The 19,489-nt window shown below is 35.8% G+C and overlaps 2 protein-coding genes across 2 annotated transcripts; one reads left to right on the forward strand and one right to left on the reverse strand.

Annotated features, from left to right (window-relative positions):
• Positions 1-8,513: 8,513 nt before the first annotated feature.
• LOC132623385 (trans-resveratrol di-O-methyltransferase-like) lies at positions 8,514-10,680 on the reverse strand. The gene is made up of 2 exons (XM_060338132.1): positions 9,691-10,680; positions 8,514-8,822 (listed from the first exon to the last, which is right to left on the reverse strand). The coding sequence occupies exons 1-2, from the start codon at positions 10,444-10,446 to the stop codon at positions 8,514-8,516; spliced, it is 1,065 nt and encodes a 354-aa protein (XP_060194115.1). The 5' UTR covers positions 10,447-10,680.
• A 2,104-nt stretch (positions 10,681-12,784) lies between these two features.
• On the forward strand, positions 12,785-19,224 carry LOC132624557 (uncharacterized). Its single transcript, XM_060339319.1, has 2 exons — positions 12,785-12,952; positions 18,534-19,224. The coding sequence occupies exons 1-2, from the start codon at positions 12,785-12,787 to the stop codon at positions 19,086-19,088; spliced, it is 723 nt and encodes a 240-aa protein (XP_060195302.1). The 3' UTR covers positions 19,089-19,224.
• Positions 19,225-19,489: the final 265 nt, after the last annotated feature.

Consider the following 19,489-nt stretch of genomic DNA (forward strand, 5'->3'; position numbering starts at 1 on the left):
TTCTATAAGTGATGAACCTTATGATGAGCTAGATGATGGGTGACACCGAATGCAAAAGATTCTAAAAGGCAAGAGATACTGGTTAGTCATTGTGACATATGGCCTACAGGAGCTTGGAGTGATAAAAAATAATGTTTCCCAGCTTGTAATAATGAAAGCCGATAACTCTTGACTACTCGGAATGTGGAAATGGCTGAATATTTATAAAATTCCTATAGTTAATCAATGATAATAGAGATTAAACTAATAGGGAACAGCAGCCATGGAAGTGTGAGAAAGCTCTGAGTTTGAGCAAAAGTTTATGTGTGTATCAATGAAAATGATCTATACATAAGACACTTATACAAAAGAGATGACAATACTTGTACAGCTGTCAACTAAATATCCACTAACTACTACTAACTAACCAGCTAACAAGACTTATAACCGACTAACTAATTCTACTACACAATTACAAAAATGCCACTGTTATTAACTACAGAAATATCCTATCTATTAATACTCCCCCTCAAGCTAGGTGGTGCAAACAAGTTCAACACACCTAGCTTGTCCAAGAGATAGGTATGTTGTGCTTTCATAAGTGCCTTTGTAAACAAGTCTGCTTCTTGATCCTTGGTAGTCACATATGTTGTCTTGATTGTTCCACCCTGTATCCTTTCCCTAATGAAGTGCAGATCAATGTCTATATGCTTTGTTCTTTCATGGAATATGGGGTTGGCAGCTATTTGGATAGTTGATTTACTGTCACTGCACAACTCAACTGGTGTCTTGATGTTCATATTCAACTCCTTGCATAAACCAGTCAACCAGAGGATTTCTGCAACAGCTGTTGCCATGCTCCTATACTCTGCTTCTGCAGAGCTCCTTGAAACTGTACACTGCTTTTTTGCTTTCCAAGATACTAAAGAATTTCCCAGTTTCATCACATAACCAGTAATGGATCTCCTCGAGTTCGGGCAAGATGCCCAGTCTGCATCACAGTATGCTGTCAATTGTGATGACTTTTCTGAGCTCAATAGGATTCCCAAGCCAGGTTCATTCTTCACATATCTCACTACTCTGTATGTTGCATCTAGGTGTGACTTCTTTGGAGTCTGCATAAACTGACTAAGGACATGCACTGCAAATGTGATGTCTGGTCTGGTCATAGTGAGATATAACAATTTCCCAATCAACCTTTGATATGGGTCAGGGTCATCCAGAATCATATCTGTCTTGTTTCCAATATAGGAGTCATACTCCACAGTTGTGAGTTTTAGATTGCACTCCATGGGTGTATTAGCAGGTTTTGAACCAGATAATCCTAGCTCAGTGATTAGTTCCAGTGCAAATTTCCTTTGATTCATCAAGATTCCCTTTTGTGACCTTGCAATTTCAATTCCTATGAAGTACTTCAATTCTCCCAGATCTTTCATCTTGAACTTATCTTGTAGTGCTGTCTTTGCCTCAATGATCAATCCATGGTCATTTCCTTTTATGAGCAGGTCATCCACATATACCAGGATAATGACCATCTTTTGGTCGACCTTCCTTGTAAACAATGAATAGTCAAAGTGACTTTGAGTGAAACCTGAGCTGATGAGTGCTTCAGTGAGTTTCAAATTCCATTGTCTTGAGGCCTGCTTGAGGCCATAAAGGGATTTGTTCAGTCTACACACAAGATTCTCCCCCTGACTGTCAAATCCCTGAGGTGGAAGCATGTACACTTCTTCAAATAAGTCCCCTTGTAAAAAAGCATTTGGCACATCCATCGGATGCAAACACCATTGATTTGCAGCAGCCATAGCCAACACCACTCTTACTGTCACCATCTTCACAACAGGAGAAAATGTCTCCTTGAAATCTATCCCCTCCTTTTGGTTGTAACCTTTGGCAACCAACCGAGCCTTGTACCTTTCAACCTCCCCATTGGCTCTGTACTTGACTTTGAAGACCCATTTACACCCAATAGGGACCTTTCCAACTGGCAAGGGAACCATGGACCAAGTCTGATTGTCAGTGAGTACTTGAAGTTCTTGTTCCATACCGTCAACCCATTGAGGATCTTGAACAGCCTCCTCATAAGACTGAGGTTCTTGGATGGAAGATAAGGTAGATAGGAACAACTGATATTTGGGACTGACAGTGTCAAGAGATAAGTAGGAGCTCATTGGAAATGTACAAGAGTTGCTAGAAGACTGAGGCAAAGTCCTTCTGCCACAAACATAATCTTGCATCCAACCAAGGGTAGATCTTGTCCTACTAGATCCTCTAGGGTCTGTAGAGGCTGGAACTGGTGCAAGTGGTACATCTGGAAAATTAGGATCAACAGGATCTTGTGTGGGTGGTTCAGATGGAGTATCAAGGGGAACTGATACTGAGGTATCTGCAGCATCATAATCAGGAGAGACATTGTCCACTATAGCAGCAGGATGAGCATCATCATCCATGGTGGATGTGAGAACACCATTTGGGAATAATTGAAACATTTTTTCCTTGAGTAGTTGGAAAGGAAAAATGGTTTCTTTAAATTGAACATCCCTGCTAACAAAAAATTTGGTAGTGAGTAAGCAATATAATCTATAACCCTTCTGCAAAGATGAATATCCCATCAGTACTGAGGCTACAGCCTTGGGAGAAAACTTGTCACCAACATGTACACAAGTAGCATAGCAGAGGCACCCAATGGTTCTAATGTGCACCAAGGAAGGTGCTCTTCCATGTAGCAGCTCAAAAGGGGATTTTCCACCTAAGACTGCAAGTGGCAACCTGTTCAAGATGTACACTGCACTTTTCACACATTCAGACCAAAATCTAAGTGGTAGAAAGCCCTGCATTCTGAGAGCTCTAGCAATCTCTAAGATGTGTCTATGTTTTCTTTCCACCACCCCATTCTGTTGGGGTGTGTGGACACATGAGCTTTGGTGTAAGATACCTTTAGACTGAAACAATTCATTGCAAGCAGAGTTAAAAAACTCAGTACCATTGTCACTTCTGAAAATTTTGACATGAGCATCAAACTGAGTCTTTATTAATGTCAAGAACTGTCTCAATACAACTATTACATCACTTTTCAATCTCAGCAAGTAGACCCAAGTCATTCTACTATAGTCATCTACCAAAGTGAGAAAAAATCTACATCCATCATGACTTGATACTCTATAGGGTCCCCAAACATCAGCAAGCAATATCTCAAAAGGCTTATTACATTCAGTAGTACTAGTAGGGAAGGGCAATCTTGTTTGCCTAGCCAAGGGACATACAGTACAGTCCTTTATGTTGGTATCTTCCTTCTTGTATTTCAAGGTTGGAATCATCTTTAGTACTCTATCAGGAGCATGTCCCATTCTCCTATGCCAAACTTCTATATCTTCTAGCTTGGTGAAATTTGAATGAAGTGAAGCAGCAGCAACAGTTTTATTAGCAGCAACAATTGTATTATTGACATTATTACTTAGGGGCAATTGAATGTTGTATAGACCATCATTATGCTTACCAATCCCCTTCACCATTCCATTGTGAAGGTCCTGCAGAACACAGAGATCAGGAAAGAATGTGACAGCACATTTCAAATCTCTGGTTAGCTTAGACACAGATAACATATTATGCTTAAAACATGGCACACACAGGACATCATGAATAGTATCATCATTATTCACCTTGCAACTTCCAACACAAGCAATATCTAATGCATGTCCATCAGGCAAATAAACTCTCTTTATATTTTGTCTTGTAATTTGCCTAATTGCATCAAGTAGGTTCTTACTACATACCATATGGTCTGTAGCCCCAGAGTCAATTATCCAGTTCTTAAGAGCTTCACTTTTAGTTTCCATAAAGATTTGAGTCATACCTGCTCCTTGCTTGTCATGTTCCACTGGAAGTTCTTTGTGGATCATTTTGAGTATCTGATCATACTGTTCTGGTGTAAACATTAAGGCTCCTCCTTGTATTTTCCTTTGGCAATGGTCATACTGATGTGGTGATGCAGGTTGCTTATGTGCCTGTTGTTGAGCAGCATTATTTGACTGGCTGGTTGTATTCATCTTGTGATGTCATGTTGGCACCAGCCTGTTGATTGTTGTTAAAATCTGTGTTCTTCTTCTTGTTCTTGTTGTCTGATATATATGCAAGAAACTTCCTACATGTTTCCCTAGTGTGACCTCTCCATTTGCAGAAGTCACAGTACATCTGACTGGTTTTCCCTTTGTAGTTGTTCCTCACATTTTGACCTTGATATTGACCTTGTCCTCCTCTATTGCTAAATAAAGCAACTCCATCTGTTCCTTCTCCTGAGTAACTAATTCTTGTCAAACTCCTCTGACTTTCTTTTGAGACTATCATAGCATATGCTTTGTTTATGTTAAGAACAGGAATCATCATCATGATTTGGCTTCTCTGATTTGAGTATGTTTCATTCAACCCAGTCAGAAATTGGAAAAGCCTTTGGGTCTCAAAATGTTCAGCATAACTTTTGGATTCAGGACATCCACAACTAGGGCAAGGCATAAGTGCATCAAATTCTACCCATAATTCCTTCAACTTAGTGAAATAACTAGCAACTGAACTAGTTCCTTGTGTTAATGTTGCTATTTCCCTATGAAGGTGAAATACTCTAGATCCATTCTCCTTATCGAATCGTTCTTTTAATTCTGCCCAAACCTTGCTCGCATCCGTAGCATAGGCAACAAAACTAATTAATTCCTTTGTGACTGAGTTCATTATCCATGAAAGAACAATGGCATTCACCTTGTCCCATAGATCGTGTAACGAGGGATCAAACTTGTCTTTGGTGTGTTTACCATCAACAAAACCTAACTTGCTCTTTCCTAACAATGCAATCCTCATCCATCTACTCCACAATGCATAATTTTCAGTTCCAGTTAGCTAAAAAGAAATCAGTGAGCTACCTGGTGTGTCGCATGATTGAAGGTATAGGGGATGATGAAGATCGATTGTTGTGTTCGTACTTGTGTTTCCCACTGCATTGCTCTCATCTCCAATCGCCATTGATGATGCTCAAAATTGAAACCCTAACCGATCGAAAAATGAATTAAGAGAAATCGAAAATTGTGCTAGAACAAAAATAAAAAATTGATGAACTGTAACAACTCGATTCTACTCTATTTCTCCCGCTCTGATACCATGATAAAATTCCTATAGTTAATCAATGATAATGGAGATTAAACTAATAGGGAACAACAGCCATGGAAGTGTGAGAAAGCTCTGAGTTTGAGAGCAAAAGTTTATATGTATCAATGAAAATGATCTGTACATAAGACACTTATACAAAAGAGATGACAGTACTTGTACAGCTATCAACTAAATATCCACTAACTACCACTAACTAACCAGCTAACAAGACTTATAACCGACTAACTAATTCTACTGCACAATTACAAAAATGTCACTGTTATTAACTACAGAAATATCCTATCTCTTAATAATTATGCTTGGGAAATAAGTTTCACTAAAGTGCAGCAGATTGCCGCTAGCAATTGTTGTGATCACCCATGAGTTTCTTTTGTTACCTACTTTATTGCTTTTAAAAGAGGAAGAAAGAAAAAGGAGATTTGACATTTAAAAAGAGAGTAAGAAAGAAAAACATCTTAAAAAGTAGAAAACGAGGAAAAAGCTATAATTTCCACCATTATATTAGGTATCCATAAAAGTGGATTAAAATTGGAAATCTAATATATTTGGATTTAAAGACTAAAAATTTTTAACAATGTGATTTTTGTTATTTCTAATATTTGTATATTAAAAGATCATTAGTAAGTTTAATGAGGTGAATCATCACCGCGCAAAGCGCAGACAAATTACCTAGTACTCCATTAAGGCTTAAACTCAAAATATATTAATAAGTACTTACCACTCAACCAGAGTCTTTAGTGATAATATATATATATATCCTTGGTCCACACATAATATAAAAGGTCAAATTTTAATATAGCTCGTAATAACTAAATTAATTAACTATTTTGGGTTCTTATTAACCAGTTGAGGACTTTCTTTTCTTACTGATCAGAGAAAGAAAGTTTAAGTGTACGTTCAACCAAAATCAAAATAGGCCGGAATAATTGAATAAATACATTAAAGATTTGTAGCAAACAAAACTTCTTGCAAAACGTACCACAGAAAAAATTAACAAAGAAAGCACTATTTCACCAAGAAAAACTTGAAATACACGATTAAATGAAGGACTTCATCATAGCAAAAAAAATCATACAAAAAGAAATTCACTTTATACAATAACAAATCAAGAAATATTTAAAAACATTATGAACAACGTATCCCAAACTGTAGTCCGCCTTTTACTTTTTGATATGCCAAATGTTTGTCTAGACTTGATAATTAATTCGTTACTTACTATTCAATTACCGTGTATGATAAGTAGTTGAGAAGAACCAAAGAAAAGAATTACAGAATTTAACAAAACTCAGATGAAAAATAATATGAAAAGATTTTTTTTTAAATCACGCTTTATATTATAAAAGGACATATAGTGACTGACGATTATAAGTTTAAATAAAGCAATGATTTGAAGAGAAGTCTTTTTGTTTTTGCTCTTGTATCATCGATCCGAGGAAGGTGAACAAAGTTCTACCTCATAGTTAAGAAAGAAAATAAAGCAAGACTCTTGACATAGATTTCAATATAAAATATTGGAGAGAATAAAAGCTAACCCATTAATGGTGTGTACTATATAACTTTATTGGACCAGTAAGAAATTTAGCTAAGAAAAAAGAAAAGTGCCCATTTAAACAATTCTATGGGCGTCTGAATGATGTGCATAAGCAAAAAAAGAAAAAACTGAGAGCAAACAAAAAGTACATGAGCAACGTACAAATATGTAGATATTTTACACGTTGAATCCTAGCTACAACATTATATAATTGTTTATTTCAGCCTATCTATGTTTATTTCAACATAGCTATATAATTGTTTGCAACTCAACTATATCAAGATTTCTTGAGGCTTGTCATTGCAAAACATATACACACAATTACACTCGGTGGCTAAGATTTTGTACTCAATAATGAAGAGTCGTTCTCCTTATGCTCTTCGCCTGCACTCAACTTACTCTTTCTCTTTTTATTCCTCTGGCTTTTCATCTAAACTTTGGAGCACCTCTTTGAATCATAAGTTTTTATATTTATAGAAGTGAGGAATGACTTTTCATATGCAATTGGCCATCGCCTGGATGAATTTGATCTATGCTAATTAATAAATCGTTGAGTGCAACTTTTTGAATTCCTCGCCTTTTATGAGTAAGAAAGACTACTCAATGTACAGGCAACAAAAAGTATGGGATTTTGAAAATGTAACTGAAAATGAATAGACTCACATAAATATGGCATATTAAACTGTTATAAATTTCAAGGCAAACTTTTTGGTAAATACTTAAGAGGTTACTCCCTCCGGATAAAAAAGAATGTTCACTTAGTCATTTGCATACCTCTTAAGAAAATACTAACTCTTAGAAAAAATAGGAAATTTGACTAAATTGCTCCTAATTAAATAGGTATTGGGATTTAATCACATAGCACTTAATATGGGCAAATCTGAGAAAATAAGATTAATTCTTTTTTAATTTGATAAGTGAACACTCTTTTTTATCCAAGAAAAAAGGCTAAGTGGACACTCTGTTTTATTCGGAGGGAGTATTATCTTTCTAATGAGAAAGGTAACGGAAGAGTAATAATGACTGGAAAGTGGAAGACTACGGGGAATATTAAGATGAGTTATTTGGTGTAAATGCATTTACTGTTATATTAATTAATATTATTATTATTATTATTATTAACTGGTTATTATATTTTAAAATGATATAAATATCCATCAACAATTTTGGGATATTATTACATTTTGGTTTACTGCAGGAGCAAAATGGTAATCCAACTTTGAAGATAGGAGCTTCCCGCTTTTTTTTTTTTTATTATTATTATTATTATTATTATTATTATTATTATTATTATTATTATTATGGGTCAAAAACACACCTCAAGTATTACTTTTTTTTGAGTTTCTTACCTGAACTTTCAAGTGTAAGAGTTTCCTACCTAAACTATCACCAATTAGTTTGCAAAACACACCTCAACTATCAGTTGTCCACTTTTCATACCTGAACTATCACCAACTAGTTTGCAAAACACACTGAAAATTGATAGTTGAGGTGTGTTTTGTCAACTAGTTAGTGATAGTTCAGGTAGGAAAAGTGAACAAGTGATAGTTGAGGTAAGTGAACAAGTGATAGTTGAGGTGTATTTTGCAAACTAATTGGTGATAGTTCAGGTAGGAAACTTAAAAAAAGGTGATACTTGAGGTGTGTTTTTTATCATTATCTCTATTATTAATAATATTAACTGGTTATTATATTTTAAAAGGATATAAATATCCATCAACATTTTTGGGATATTATTACATTTTGGTTTACTGCAGGGCAAAATGTTAATCCAACTTTAAAGATAGAAGCTTCCCACTTTTAATATTATATATGATATGATATGATATGATGATTCTTACGTAATAATTTAGGGGAAAACTTCAATGAGGGACCTTATGCCAAAGACAGGAGTAATCTTGTATCTCATGAAGCCAGCCTCAAGGAATAGTTTTTCCCATTCTTTCTCGGTTCTTTCCCTCCCAGTCAGAAGCACCATCATCATTACATCAAAAATGAGCTTCACTTCAGTCATCTCTAGCTCTTCTTCATTTCTATCCAATACCATGTCAATGATAAGGACCTTCCCTTTCCTTCCATTGTCTCTATCCTTGATAGCTTCTCGGCTTCTCTTTAGCATCTTCACACAATCCTCATCACTCCAATCGTGCATAACGTGCTGCAAAAAACTCATATTTTCTCAGACATAGGATAATTTCTTAACTGTTTTATTAGGCTCGACATGAGCAAGAAAGCAGACAAGAAGAAATCAGAAGAATGGGGATTCTAATTGCCTATTTTCTTCCTTCTACTTCTAGCAAGAAAACTAAACTATTTAATAATTGAAACTTACAGGAAGTTACAAAGGGATGTTTGGACGACCACGTAATGAGATTAAAATCCTATGCTTCCTTGATGGCTTTCCACAAGTGACCCCCACCCCACGCAATGGCAGATCCAGGATTTCACGGTCCTAGGTGCTTGCCTTTAATGGCAAATGACGATCGTCCAGAAAAGCAAACCAAAATAAAGAAAAATTACTCTATTCAGGTTAGGAAATGATAATTTTTCTCTTCTTCTTTTTCTTGGGATTTTGCCACAATGAAGTTGACAAATTAGAAAGGAAAAAAAAAAAAGTAAGTAGTGAAAGAAAAAATCAACTGATAAAAATAAAACAGATGAATATGCATTAAAAGAAATTAAGAAACAAAGCAATGAGACATAAAAATAAGAACCAGCAAGTTTCCAAAACAATCTTAGTGGAGGGGTCGAACCCCTCCTCACGTGAAATGCAATTTCACATTCCACTTTCAAACCAAAGCACCCATCAGACATTTGTGCAATGGGTGCTTATCGATTCTATATATCTATTTTTCATAGTTTTATATATAAATATATACATTTCAAGACGGGTTCAATGGGTGCGCGAGCACCAACATATTCTATGTGGGTCTGCCCCTGACCCCACGAACAAAATTTCTCTATACGGACTTAGAGATCAAATATCATACAAGTCAATTTGTAAGCAAAAACTAGCATCTTCTTACCTTAAACAAAATGGCATCAGCAGTGGGAATAGACTGAAACATATCCCCTCCTACATAGCTTAAATTCTCACTTTGTGGCATGTTAGCAATAACATGTGGAAGATCAAGGACAGTGCATTTCAAATGAGGAAATGCCTCCAAGATTGTCTTAGCTATAATCCCAGTGCCCCCTCCAACATCAACCAATGATTTCAATCCCTCAAAAACTTCCCTGCAGTCCTTCACAGCTAATCTCATCATTTGGGATTCGCTAGCCATTCCTTCATTGAAAATTCTGTCGAATCTTGGATTTTGTGCACAAAACTCCCACATAGACACCCCATGTGCTGTCTCAAATGCTGTGGCTTTTTCATTGTTACTGTGAAACCATTCTCCCAATAATTGCCAAGGAGTGATAACGAGCGGATCAACCATTACTCGAATGCAAGGTGACAAGTTTGGGATTCCACTCTTCAGAAGCAGCCTTGAAGAAGTTGTCAAAACATATCCTAATTCATTTGTAGCAAAGAATTGAGAGTGCACCAGCAGGCGCATTAGTCGATGAAAGGCAATTAATTTCGATGAGGGGAGTTTGAGTGCTGAAACTAGCTCAGGAAGAGTAATTGGTTTTTTGTGATTATGTATAATATATGGTACACCTAACTGAATGGCACACTTCAGTGCCATGGAATTTGCATAACCGAATGCATGTTTGTAAATATGAGCCTGTGCTTTGAAGAGTTCACTGGCTGTTTCAACATTATTATCTGTTTCCATTAGCTCACCAAGTTTTCAACCTGTTGCTGATAATAGGTAATTGTGATGAGCTATCTTTATGTATGGCATTAGGCTTGCGATGGAATGCTTAGAATTGTGACAGCTCACTCTTTTAGGGAAAAGGTCCAAATTAACTTTTGGTCTCGCATTTGCCTCTGCCATTAACGTTGATTTTAGCTTGAAATTAGTAGATTCCACGTGTTCAAATTCTACAGAATAGAAGATGTATATTTATCTCTCACAGTGGAGTTATTTTAGGGTCGAGGACAAAAATGAGATTTACTCCAAACGGCAGATCAATATTAGACCAAAAGCTTTGCAGAAGACAAAATTGCTACATTTTGGATAGTTTGCGTACAAATTTGACCATTTTCTCTAATTTTTATCTATCCATCTCTTGTCGTTGTTTTCAAAGCCATGATAGTGGTATGAGGAATAGTGAGGTATCTATAGAGCACATAGAGATGGCAGATGAATATGATGGAGAGCCCACTTAGGACCAACAACAAATCTTTTTGGAAAGCCGTTCTGTTTCTTCTCTTCTTTGAGAAACCAGAGTTGAAGAAAAGAGTTCCAAGGTTTCAATCATAATTTGTGTATTATTCTAGCTCGCTCAAAAGGAATTAATTGGCATCTTTTATGTTTTTATTTAAGGGGTGCCTACTTTACGTCCATTATTTCTTTTTTCGTACTGTGTTGAATTGTTTGTCCTTGTGCCGAGGGTCTACCAGAAACAACCTCTCAACCTACCAAGGTAGGGGTAAGATCTTCATCCCTCTACCTTCCCTAGACCCCACACTTTGTGGAATTTCTCTGGATATGTTGTCGTTGTTGTAGGGTGCCTACTTTACATACATAAAAAAAATAACTCGTATGGATATCTCAACTATCTTAACAGAATTGCGCAGGATTTTGACAAGAATTCTATAATAGCTGGTTGTTATGTTTTCGTCTGCATGTAATTATTTCTTCAAGTTCATGGCTACCGTCATCAGCTGAACATATATAGTAATAATAGACTTTCAATACGATAGTTGTGCAAACTAATCCTTTAGAGTTTGACCCTTGTACAGATTAAATAATAGTATTTACTAACTTATATGCACTTACAATATAAAGAATCTTCATATCATTAATATTTTAACTTCTCGTCATAGGTGTCTAGCCTTATTTTCCATGTTGCTGATCTGATTTAATAATGTGAAAGTTCTTTTAGTACAATATAGTGCATAAAAATGCATTCAATTAAATATACAGGTCTTTCAGAACGGCAAAATACCAGTAGACCTTGGTGCCTTTTGGCTATTAAAGTGGTAATATTATTGTTTTTTCAACTTTAGAATCAATTTAATGACAAATCAAATTCCTTAGTTTGCACTGATACTGTAACTGTGCCTATCCATACAGTGTATATCGTGTGGCAACATTCATATATAGCATTGCAGTAAATTGAAGAAACAGCTACTTAACAAGTTGATCCCTGACAGCCTGGTCCTCATACAACCATACTTTACGATCAAGAGTCGAATGTCTACCGCACAAACTATAGTTAAACTTGCACAAGGAAATTTTTTTCAAAAAAAAAAATTAAAAAAAATCCACTTTTGAACTACCCAAAGTGGAAAAAACAATAAAGTATTGCCATCTCTATATCCAACAGGCACCAAGATCTATTGGTATTTTGCCGTTTTGAAATACCTGTAATATAATTGAATTTAATTCTTATACACTAACCGTGTAAAAGAATCTTCACACCATTAAGTTACGAAAGATAACACCAACGATAATAAGCCGGATCAGTAACCTGGAAAATAAGGGTAGTAACCTTGTACAAGAAGTTAAAATATATTGTAAGTTACGAAAAGATAACAGCAACAATAATAAGCCGGATCAGTAACCTGGTACAAGAAGTTAAAATGTATTGATAAAATGAGAATTCTTTATGTTGTAAGTGTATATGAGTTAGATTCTATTAATTCTGCACAAGGATTTAAAAAGGTTCAATTAATTAGTTTGCACAAATATCGTATTCGAAGTCATTCCTATGTTAAGCTGATGACGAGAGCCATGAATTTGAAGAAATAATCACATGGACACCAAAACATAACAACTAGCTATAGGTTTCTTAATCAAAATTCTGCACAATCTGTTAAGTTAGTCGGACTATTGATACAAGTTAGTTTTGCTACACATGTAGGTAAAGTAGGCACCACTTACATTTTAAAAAATAAATGATGTCATTTAATTCCTTTTAAAAGATAATAATACAAATTGTGATTGAAATTTTAGAACTCTTGCTCTTCACTACTCTGGCCTCTCAGAGAAGAGAAGAAACAGAATGGCTTTCCAAAAAGAGTACCTTGACTTGTTGTTGGTCCCAAGTGGACTGTCCATCTTGTTCATTTACCATCTCTATCTGCTCTATAGATACCTCACCATTCCTCATACCACTATCATGGGCTTTGAAAACAATGATAAAAGAGCTTGGGTCGAAAGAATTATGCAGGTAATATCTTAGAAATAGCGTTCATTTTTGTGCCCTATCTTTGAAAAACAGCTACTTTCCTGTAGTTTCAAAATCCACAAACGAATTGTCTTGGAGCTTCACTGGTGGATTTAAACTCCGTGCCAATAGCTATTTTTTACTTATAAGCTGACAAGTTATTTATGATTTTTTTGATAATTTGTGTAGCCAGTATCGATTTATTATTTTCAAGCAAAGTCTACACTTTGTATATATTCTAACATATTGGCTTTAAGAAAAATATTGAAAAATATTATTAATGTTACACTCCATAATAATCTGTGCTACTTGTATTAAAACAAGAAAGAATGAGTTAAGAAGGTTCAAGGAAAGTTAATCGAGTTAGTAGGAATATCGTTATATATATGGTTGTCTTAAGTATCTCGAGGTGACATGGTAACCAAAAGGATTTGAAATCGCGTTATGAGTATGTATATGAGGTGATGTGAGTGACCTTTTAAAGTATTTGAGATTATTAGTAATGATATAGAAGATGGACAAAAGATATGAATATACTTTTGCGATTGGAGTTTCGTCGAAGCTTTGTGAGTTCTCTAGTTATGTTTAAGGTTATTGTGATTCTCCGAACCTTTCGAGACGTGTATATGGATTTTTATTGATGTATATAAGTGTGTATATGTATGTATAAGAGGTTACATGAGGTTGGAAGAGGATAAGAAGTTAAACGAAATGAATCGGAACAATTTCAGTAAAATCTCGGACCCGATTTTAGCCTGTATTGCAAGAGGCATATCTCCTAGTATATGAGGAGTTTTAAGATGTTTCAAAAGCCTAAAATGAAGTTCATCGAGTCTAGTTTGCAACGCAATAAACCGCTCGTCAAAATGATATCGGGATAAGGAGATATGGACGATGCAAGTTGGATTATTAAGTAGGGATTAAGACTTAAATATTCACAAATTTTGCACTAGTGGCCGTGTGGGGTCCACTAGCACATAACAAAAATCTGATTTTTGCCCATGCTTGAGTTGGGGGACGTGTAAGACCCCCTTGGGCAGCAAAATGTCCAACTTTGTTGACCAAAGTTGCATGCACAATTCATTTCCCAATCCCACAAATTGAGCAAGAGAGAGAAGCTCTCATCTCAAGCCCTAGAAAGAGAAAGCCACAGTTTCCATGGCTGTTCCACCACCAAAAACGGCCAGCTCATCCATTTCCTTCTCACCATTAAATCCCTAAAGTGTTCTACACATTCACCATTAAGTTTCAAGTGAAGGAGAAACCATAAACATGCCATCCATGCCCTTGAAGCTCACGGCCAGAACTTGGTTCTGAAAGTTGATAAAAAAAAATCAGTTTCTTCACCAATTTTACTCCTCATCTAGTGTACAAGAACGTGTAGTAGTTGTGGAAAAGAAACAAGGAGATGTAGCACCTCAATAGGGTTGAAGATTCGGCCAAAGTGAAGAACAAGTTGTAAGGTAAGAATATTTATTGTTCTTGTGTTGCATGATGATTTGAATGTATAGTTCATGAAGGTTGTTGGACTGTTGTTGTAGTTGAAGTAGGGGGTGAGCCGTGAGTAGTGGTGAAGTCATGGTTGATTTCATTTTGCTTGTATTGTTGATGAATTGAATATGTGTCAACATACGTAAATGAACAAAGATTTTAGAAGTTGGTTTATGATGTTGCAAGTTGGTATTGGACTATTTTTCTTAGAAATTTAAATGAGCCGTGTGTTGTAGTCTTTAATGGAATCATGTTTAATCTTCTTGTACATGTATTGGAAGTGGATTGAATGTGTTTTAATATGGATAAATGGATGAAAATCATGAAGTTGTTGGAATGGTGTTGAAGCCGTGTAAGGGGACTGTTTTAGGGGAGATTATGGACTGTTTTACGCCAAGTTTTGATTGTTGATGTTATGGACATTGTGGTGTATTGTATGCATGTTGAATATGTGAATTGAGGTGTTAAAGAAACGAATTATGTTGAAGCATACAAGCAGTCCAAAACAGTGGACTGTTTTAGTGCTAGAAGTGAATTTGTATGTGTTGAGTGTTGATTCTTGTTGTGAACGTTTAGTGAAAGTGAAGTGCAATGATTCAGGTCGAAATTGGAATGATTTGTGGGCTGTTGTAAGAATGGAAATGATGCTAAAACAGTTCCAAGAATCATGAAAGTAATGTCATTAAACGTGTTGTTGTTGTTGTAAGTTAAAACTGGAAAATTGCTAAGTGAGAATGGAAATGTTATGTGTGTTGTTTAGCCGTGTGTATGGGACAGTTTTGAATGATTTATGGACTGCCCAAGTTCCCTAAGTCATGTTTAAACAAGTTTGGATTAATATATGAAAGAACGATTAGCAATGTTAGCTTGTAGCGCTAGTTGGTTTGAATGCGAACGAAACGTCGTTTAAATGTTAGAAAGGGATTGTGAGCGTCAAAATACGTATTGAATTCCCTTGTAGACTAATTGTAGCTCTTGATATCTTGATATAGGATAAGTGTTTTTGGGCAGCAAGTACAAGTTATACTACGACTAAACGCTAAAGGTATGTAAAGTCTATTCCTTCTTTCTTTTGGCATGTCCTAGACGTAAGTATGAAACGATATGAACCTTGGGGTAAATTCTACTCTCTAGTTCCATGCATGACTTATGATTCTATATTTCCTTAATGCTATTGTCACAAGCCTACTACATGATTGACTAATGAATGATGTATAGAAGTTCCTACTCTTAAAAGAATGGCATGAACAGAAGCATACTTGACTTTTAAAAACTACATCATGGAAATTGATACATGTACATGAAAGCTGAAACGTTCCTTGCTATGGCTTATAATGAGAATTGAAAAGAATTGAATATGATTATTATCCCAATACTTTAGAGCTAGTTAGTTGCTTATCTATTGAGTCTCAAAAGATGAATTGCATATATGTGGTTGCTTATTATTCTGCTCGTGCTTACCGCTATATCCTTCACTGAGTCCCGGGCCAGGACACGTTCTCGTGCACATATTTACTATATTAATCACCGAGTCCCTCATTAGAGGGTCGGGACACGTTATATATATATATATATATATATGATATGATGATATGATGATGTGATGATATGATGACATGATGATATGGAGATGGTGGCCAGGAGGGCATATTCCCTATTACCGAGTCCCTTATTAAAGGGCCGGGACACGTCTATATTTATGTTTATGATGCTATGATTTTAATTACCGAGTCCCTCATTAAAGGGTCGGGACACGTTATATATATGTTATATACATACTGATTATGCAGCTTTGATTACAAAACTCTATAATGATATTGATATGAGAATGATACAGATGAAATATGTCCAAAGGCAAGTTTTATGAATTTCTGATTGTTGCATTGGGTCCTACATACTTTGTCTCCTTATGAGTCTATTACTACATTTCATGCTTTACATGCTTAGTACATATTCCGTACTGACCCCCTTTCTTCAGGGGGGCTGCGTTCATGCCCGCAGGTACAGACGCTCGTTTTGGAGATCCGTCAGTTTAGGGTATCTATTCAGCTATTTTGGACTGCTCCTTTGTTCCGGAGCCTAGCCTGTGGTATAACTTCCATTTATGGTATATATAAGTGTTTTACTCGGGGTACGGCGGGGCCCTGTCCCGTCATATGATATTGTCGTTACTCTTAGAGGTCTGTGGACATTTGTGTGGGTCTGTATGTAATTGTTGATGCGTTGTATGACTATGACTTATGTTTGGGGTGTACCCATTCGTAATGGCAGCCTTGTCGGCTTGCATATATATGTATGTTTTGTATGTTGCATATCGTAGCAGCCTTGTCGGCTTGCGTAGGAATATATATGTTGTTGTTTAAAAATTGTAACTCCTCAGGAGACAGGTGCCTACGACATACAAAATTTTGACAGCTTTAAAAAAACACCCTACCTTTTTATACAAATAAGTTCATGACCTGCTAGTTATAAATGATTACAGTTAATAGGCAATATGAGTGTCCAATTCGGGCACTAGTCACGGCCTACGGGGTTGGGTCGTGACAAAAATGGTATCAGAGCGGTCCTTCCTCGGAGTGTCTACAGACCGTGTCTAGTAGAGTCTTGTTTATCGATGTGTTGTGCACCACGTCTATAAACAGGAGGCTATAGGACATTTAGGATGTTACCTTTCTTTCATATCTTAGATCGTGCGATAGAGCCCAATCATAGGAAATGAAATTCCTTATACTAACCATTGATTTCAGCAGTAGAACAGCATCAACGGAAGAAAGTGATTGATGATATTGGAAGTTCCAAAGTACGCAGGTAAGCAAAGGTACGAACGGTATATGTCGAGTAAGGTATGGAAGTACGATTGAAATGTAAAGTTGAAAATTGAAAGAGAAACTAACAGGTGCAGTTTGAGTTGGGCATACGAGGTATGTTCATCATTTTCATATTATTGTTGATATTTGGGAGCCCTGTGTGGCTATGATACGATATGATATATGTACGTATAAATGTTGGCCCTGTGAGGCATTGTTGGTATTTTCTGCGTGCAGGTTTTGGGATAGTAAGAAGTATAGAGAAAACTCTGCCCAAATTTTCCCAAAAATTGAAAAAAGAGAATTAGATATAGGTTTGTAATATGTTTTGAAAGGTTGTGTCAATAGTAAGGATAGGATTTGACTAAGTTGCCAATACGACTGACCTCGAGATATAAGTTGACTGCTGAATAGATGGTAATAGTAATTAGGAAGTCGATATCGATATGGTAAACAGAAGAATTTGGAAAGGGTTTATGATACTAAGAGATGATTTAGAAAAGACCGGCAAATCTTGATAAAGTGTTATAGTAAGGTACCGACTGAATTGATAAGCAGGGATAAATTATGACGATTTTATAGTAAAAGAAGTAGTAGTATGATTAATATGAGAGTACAAAGGAAAATGAATTGTGACGGATGTGAATGTATTGGTAAGACAGTCTGTGAGGTAGTGAAGCATAAGATTTACTAGGAAGGGTAAAAGGTCAAGTATGCTTATACAACACTAATGTAACATTCGAGGACGAATGTTCCTAAGGGGGGAAGAATGTTACACTCCATAATAATCTGTGCTACTTGTACTAAAACAAGAAAGAATGAGTTAAGAAGGTTCAAGGAAAGTTAATCGAGTTAGTAGGAATATCGTTATATATATGGTTGTCTTAAGTATCTCGAGGTGACATGGTAACCAAAAGGATTTGAAATCGCGTTATGAGTATGTATAAATGATTACAGTTAATGTATAAATTTTGACAGCTTTAAAAAAACACCCTACCTTTTTATACAAATAAGTTCATGACCTGCTAGTTATAAATGATTACAGTTAATAGGCACGGCCTACGGGGTTGGGTCGTGACAATTAACACTAAACATTGAACAAATTGTTTTTTTGCGAAGCGGTATCAGATGACACCTCTTACTAAAGGGTGTCTCCACCACTGTATGTATGCATATATTCGCATATATTGTATGTATAGCCCGAGTGTATATGCTCAATTTTCCTCATTTTCACATAGGAAAATAATAAAAAGGAACTTCCTAATAATTTCTGCTGAATCATGCAGGCTAAAGATAGCAAGAGTATAGATACAGCTCTAAATGTTTTAGGATCCAATAACAATGGAGCAACATTCTTGGCATCAGTTTCATTGACATTGAGCTCTCTCATTGGAGCATGGATGTCTAATAACAGTATTTTCAGTAGTCAACTAATCTATGGTGACACAAGGCGAGAAACAATGTCAATCAAGTTCATAAGCCTGTTAATCTTCTTCTTAGTGGCTTTTGCATGCTTTTTGCAATCATCCAGATGCTTCATTCATGCAAATTACTTAATAACCACACCAGATACTGATATACCAATTAGTTATGTTGAATTGGCAGTGATAAGAGGAGGTGAGTTTTGGTCACTTGGGCTTAGAGCACTTTATTTCGCAACCACTTTGCTCCTATGGTTTTTTGGTCCAATTCCTATGTTTGTAACCTCAATAGGCATGGTTTTCCTCCTTCATTACCTTGACAAAAACACGAAGCAATTGCATGATCATCGATTGTCTAGAGAAAGAAAGCAGTTTTACAAGAGAGTTGAGGGAAGTAAAAGCAGGACAACTCTGCTTTAGGCCAAATTTCACCCTGGCTAGTACACAATCTTGATGTAATATTAATAATTGTAAATGAACTTTGGAACATAAGGAACTTATTTGATAAATTTGTACAAAAACAGAAAATGCCAACAACTACTTTTGGCATTTCCTTGTAATTCAATTGGTAAATAATTTTACTTACAATCACAGCCACCACATCAAGAATTCCAATTGTGTAAATTTTATTATTATTATTATTGGTCAGTGTAGATAATTATATGAATGTTCCTTGTAAGATTATCTAGTTAACAAGTCCATTAATGTAGATAATAGCTTAAGCAAGAGGTTTATATTGACAAGTTTCCTTTGCAATACGTTAAGTCAGAGGTTTGCTTTAGTTAAACAAATAGCAAACTGTGATGTTCCTTTGAAGCAAC

The sequence above is a fragment of the Lycium barbarum genome, chromosome 12, assembly GCF_019175385.1.
Source record: "Lycium barbarum isolate Lr01 chromosome 12, ASM1917538v2, whole genome shotgun sequence".
NCBI classification, from domain to species: domain Eukaryota; kingdom Viridiplantae; phylum Streptophyta; class Magnoliopsida; order Solanales; family Solanaceae; genus Lycium; species Lycium barbarum.

Coding starts and splice junctions, on each gene's coding strand:
- LOC132623385 (XM_060338132.1), bottom strand. CDS start 10,446: ATGGAAACAGATAATAATGTTGAAACAGCCAGTGAACTCTTCAAAGCA. Junction 8,823..9,690: donor CTGATGCCATTTTGTTTAAG/GTAAGAAGATGC, acceptor AGTTTTTTGCAG/CACGTTATGCACGATTGGAG.
- LOC132624557 (XM_060339319.1), top strand. CDS start 12,785: ATGGCTTTCCAAAAAGAGTACCTTGACTTGTTGTTGGTCCCAAGTGGA. Junction 12,953..18,533: donor GGGTCGAAAGAATTATGCAG/GTAATATCTTAG, acceptor TGAATCATGCAG/GCTAAAGATAGCAAGAGTAT.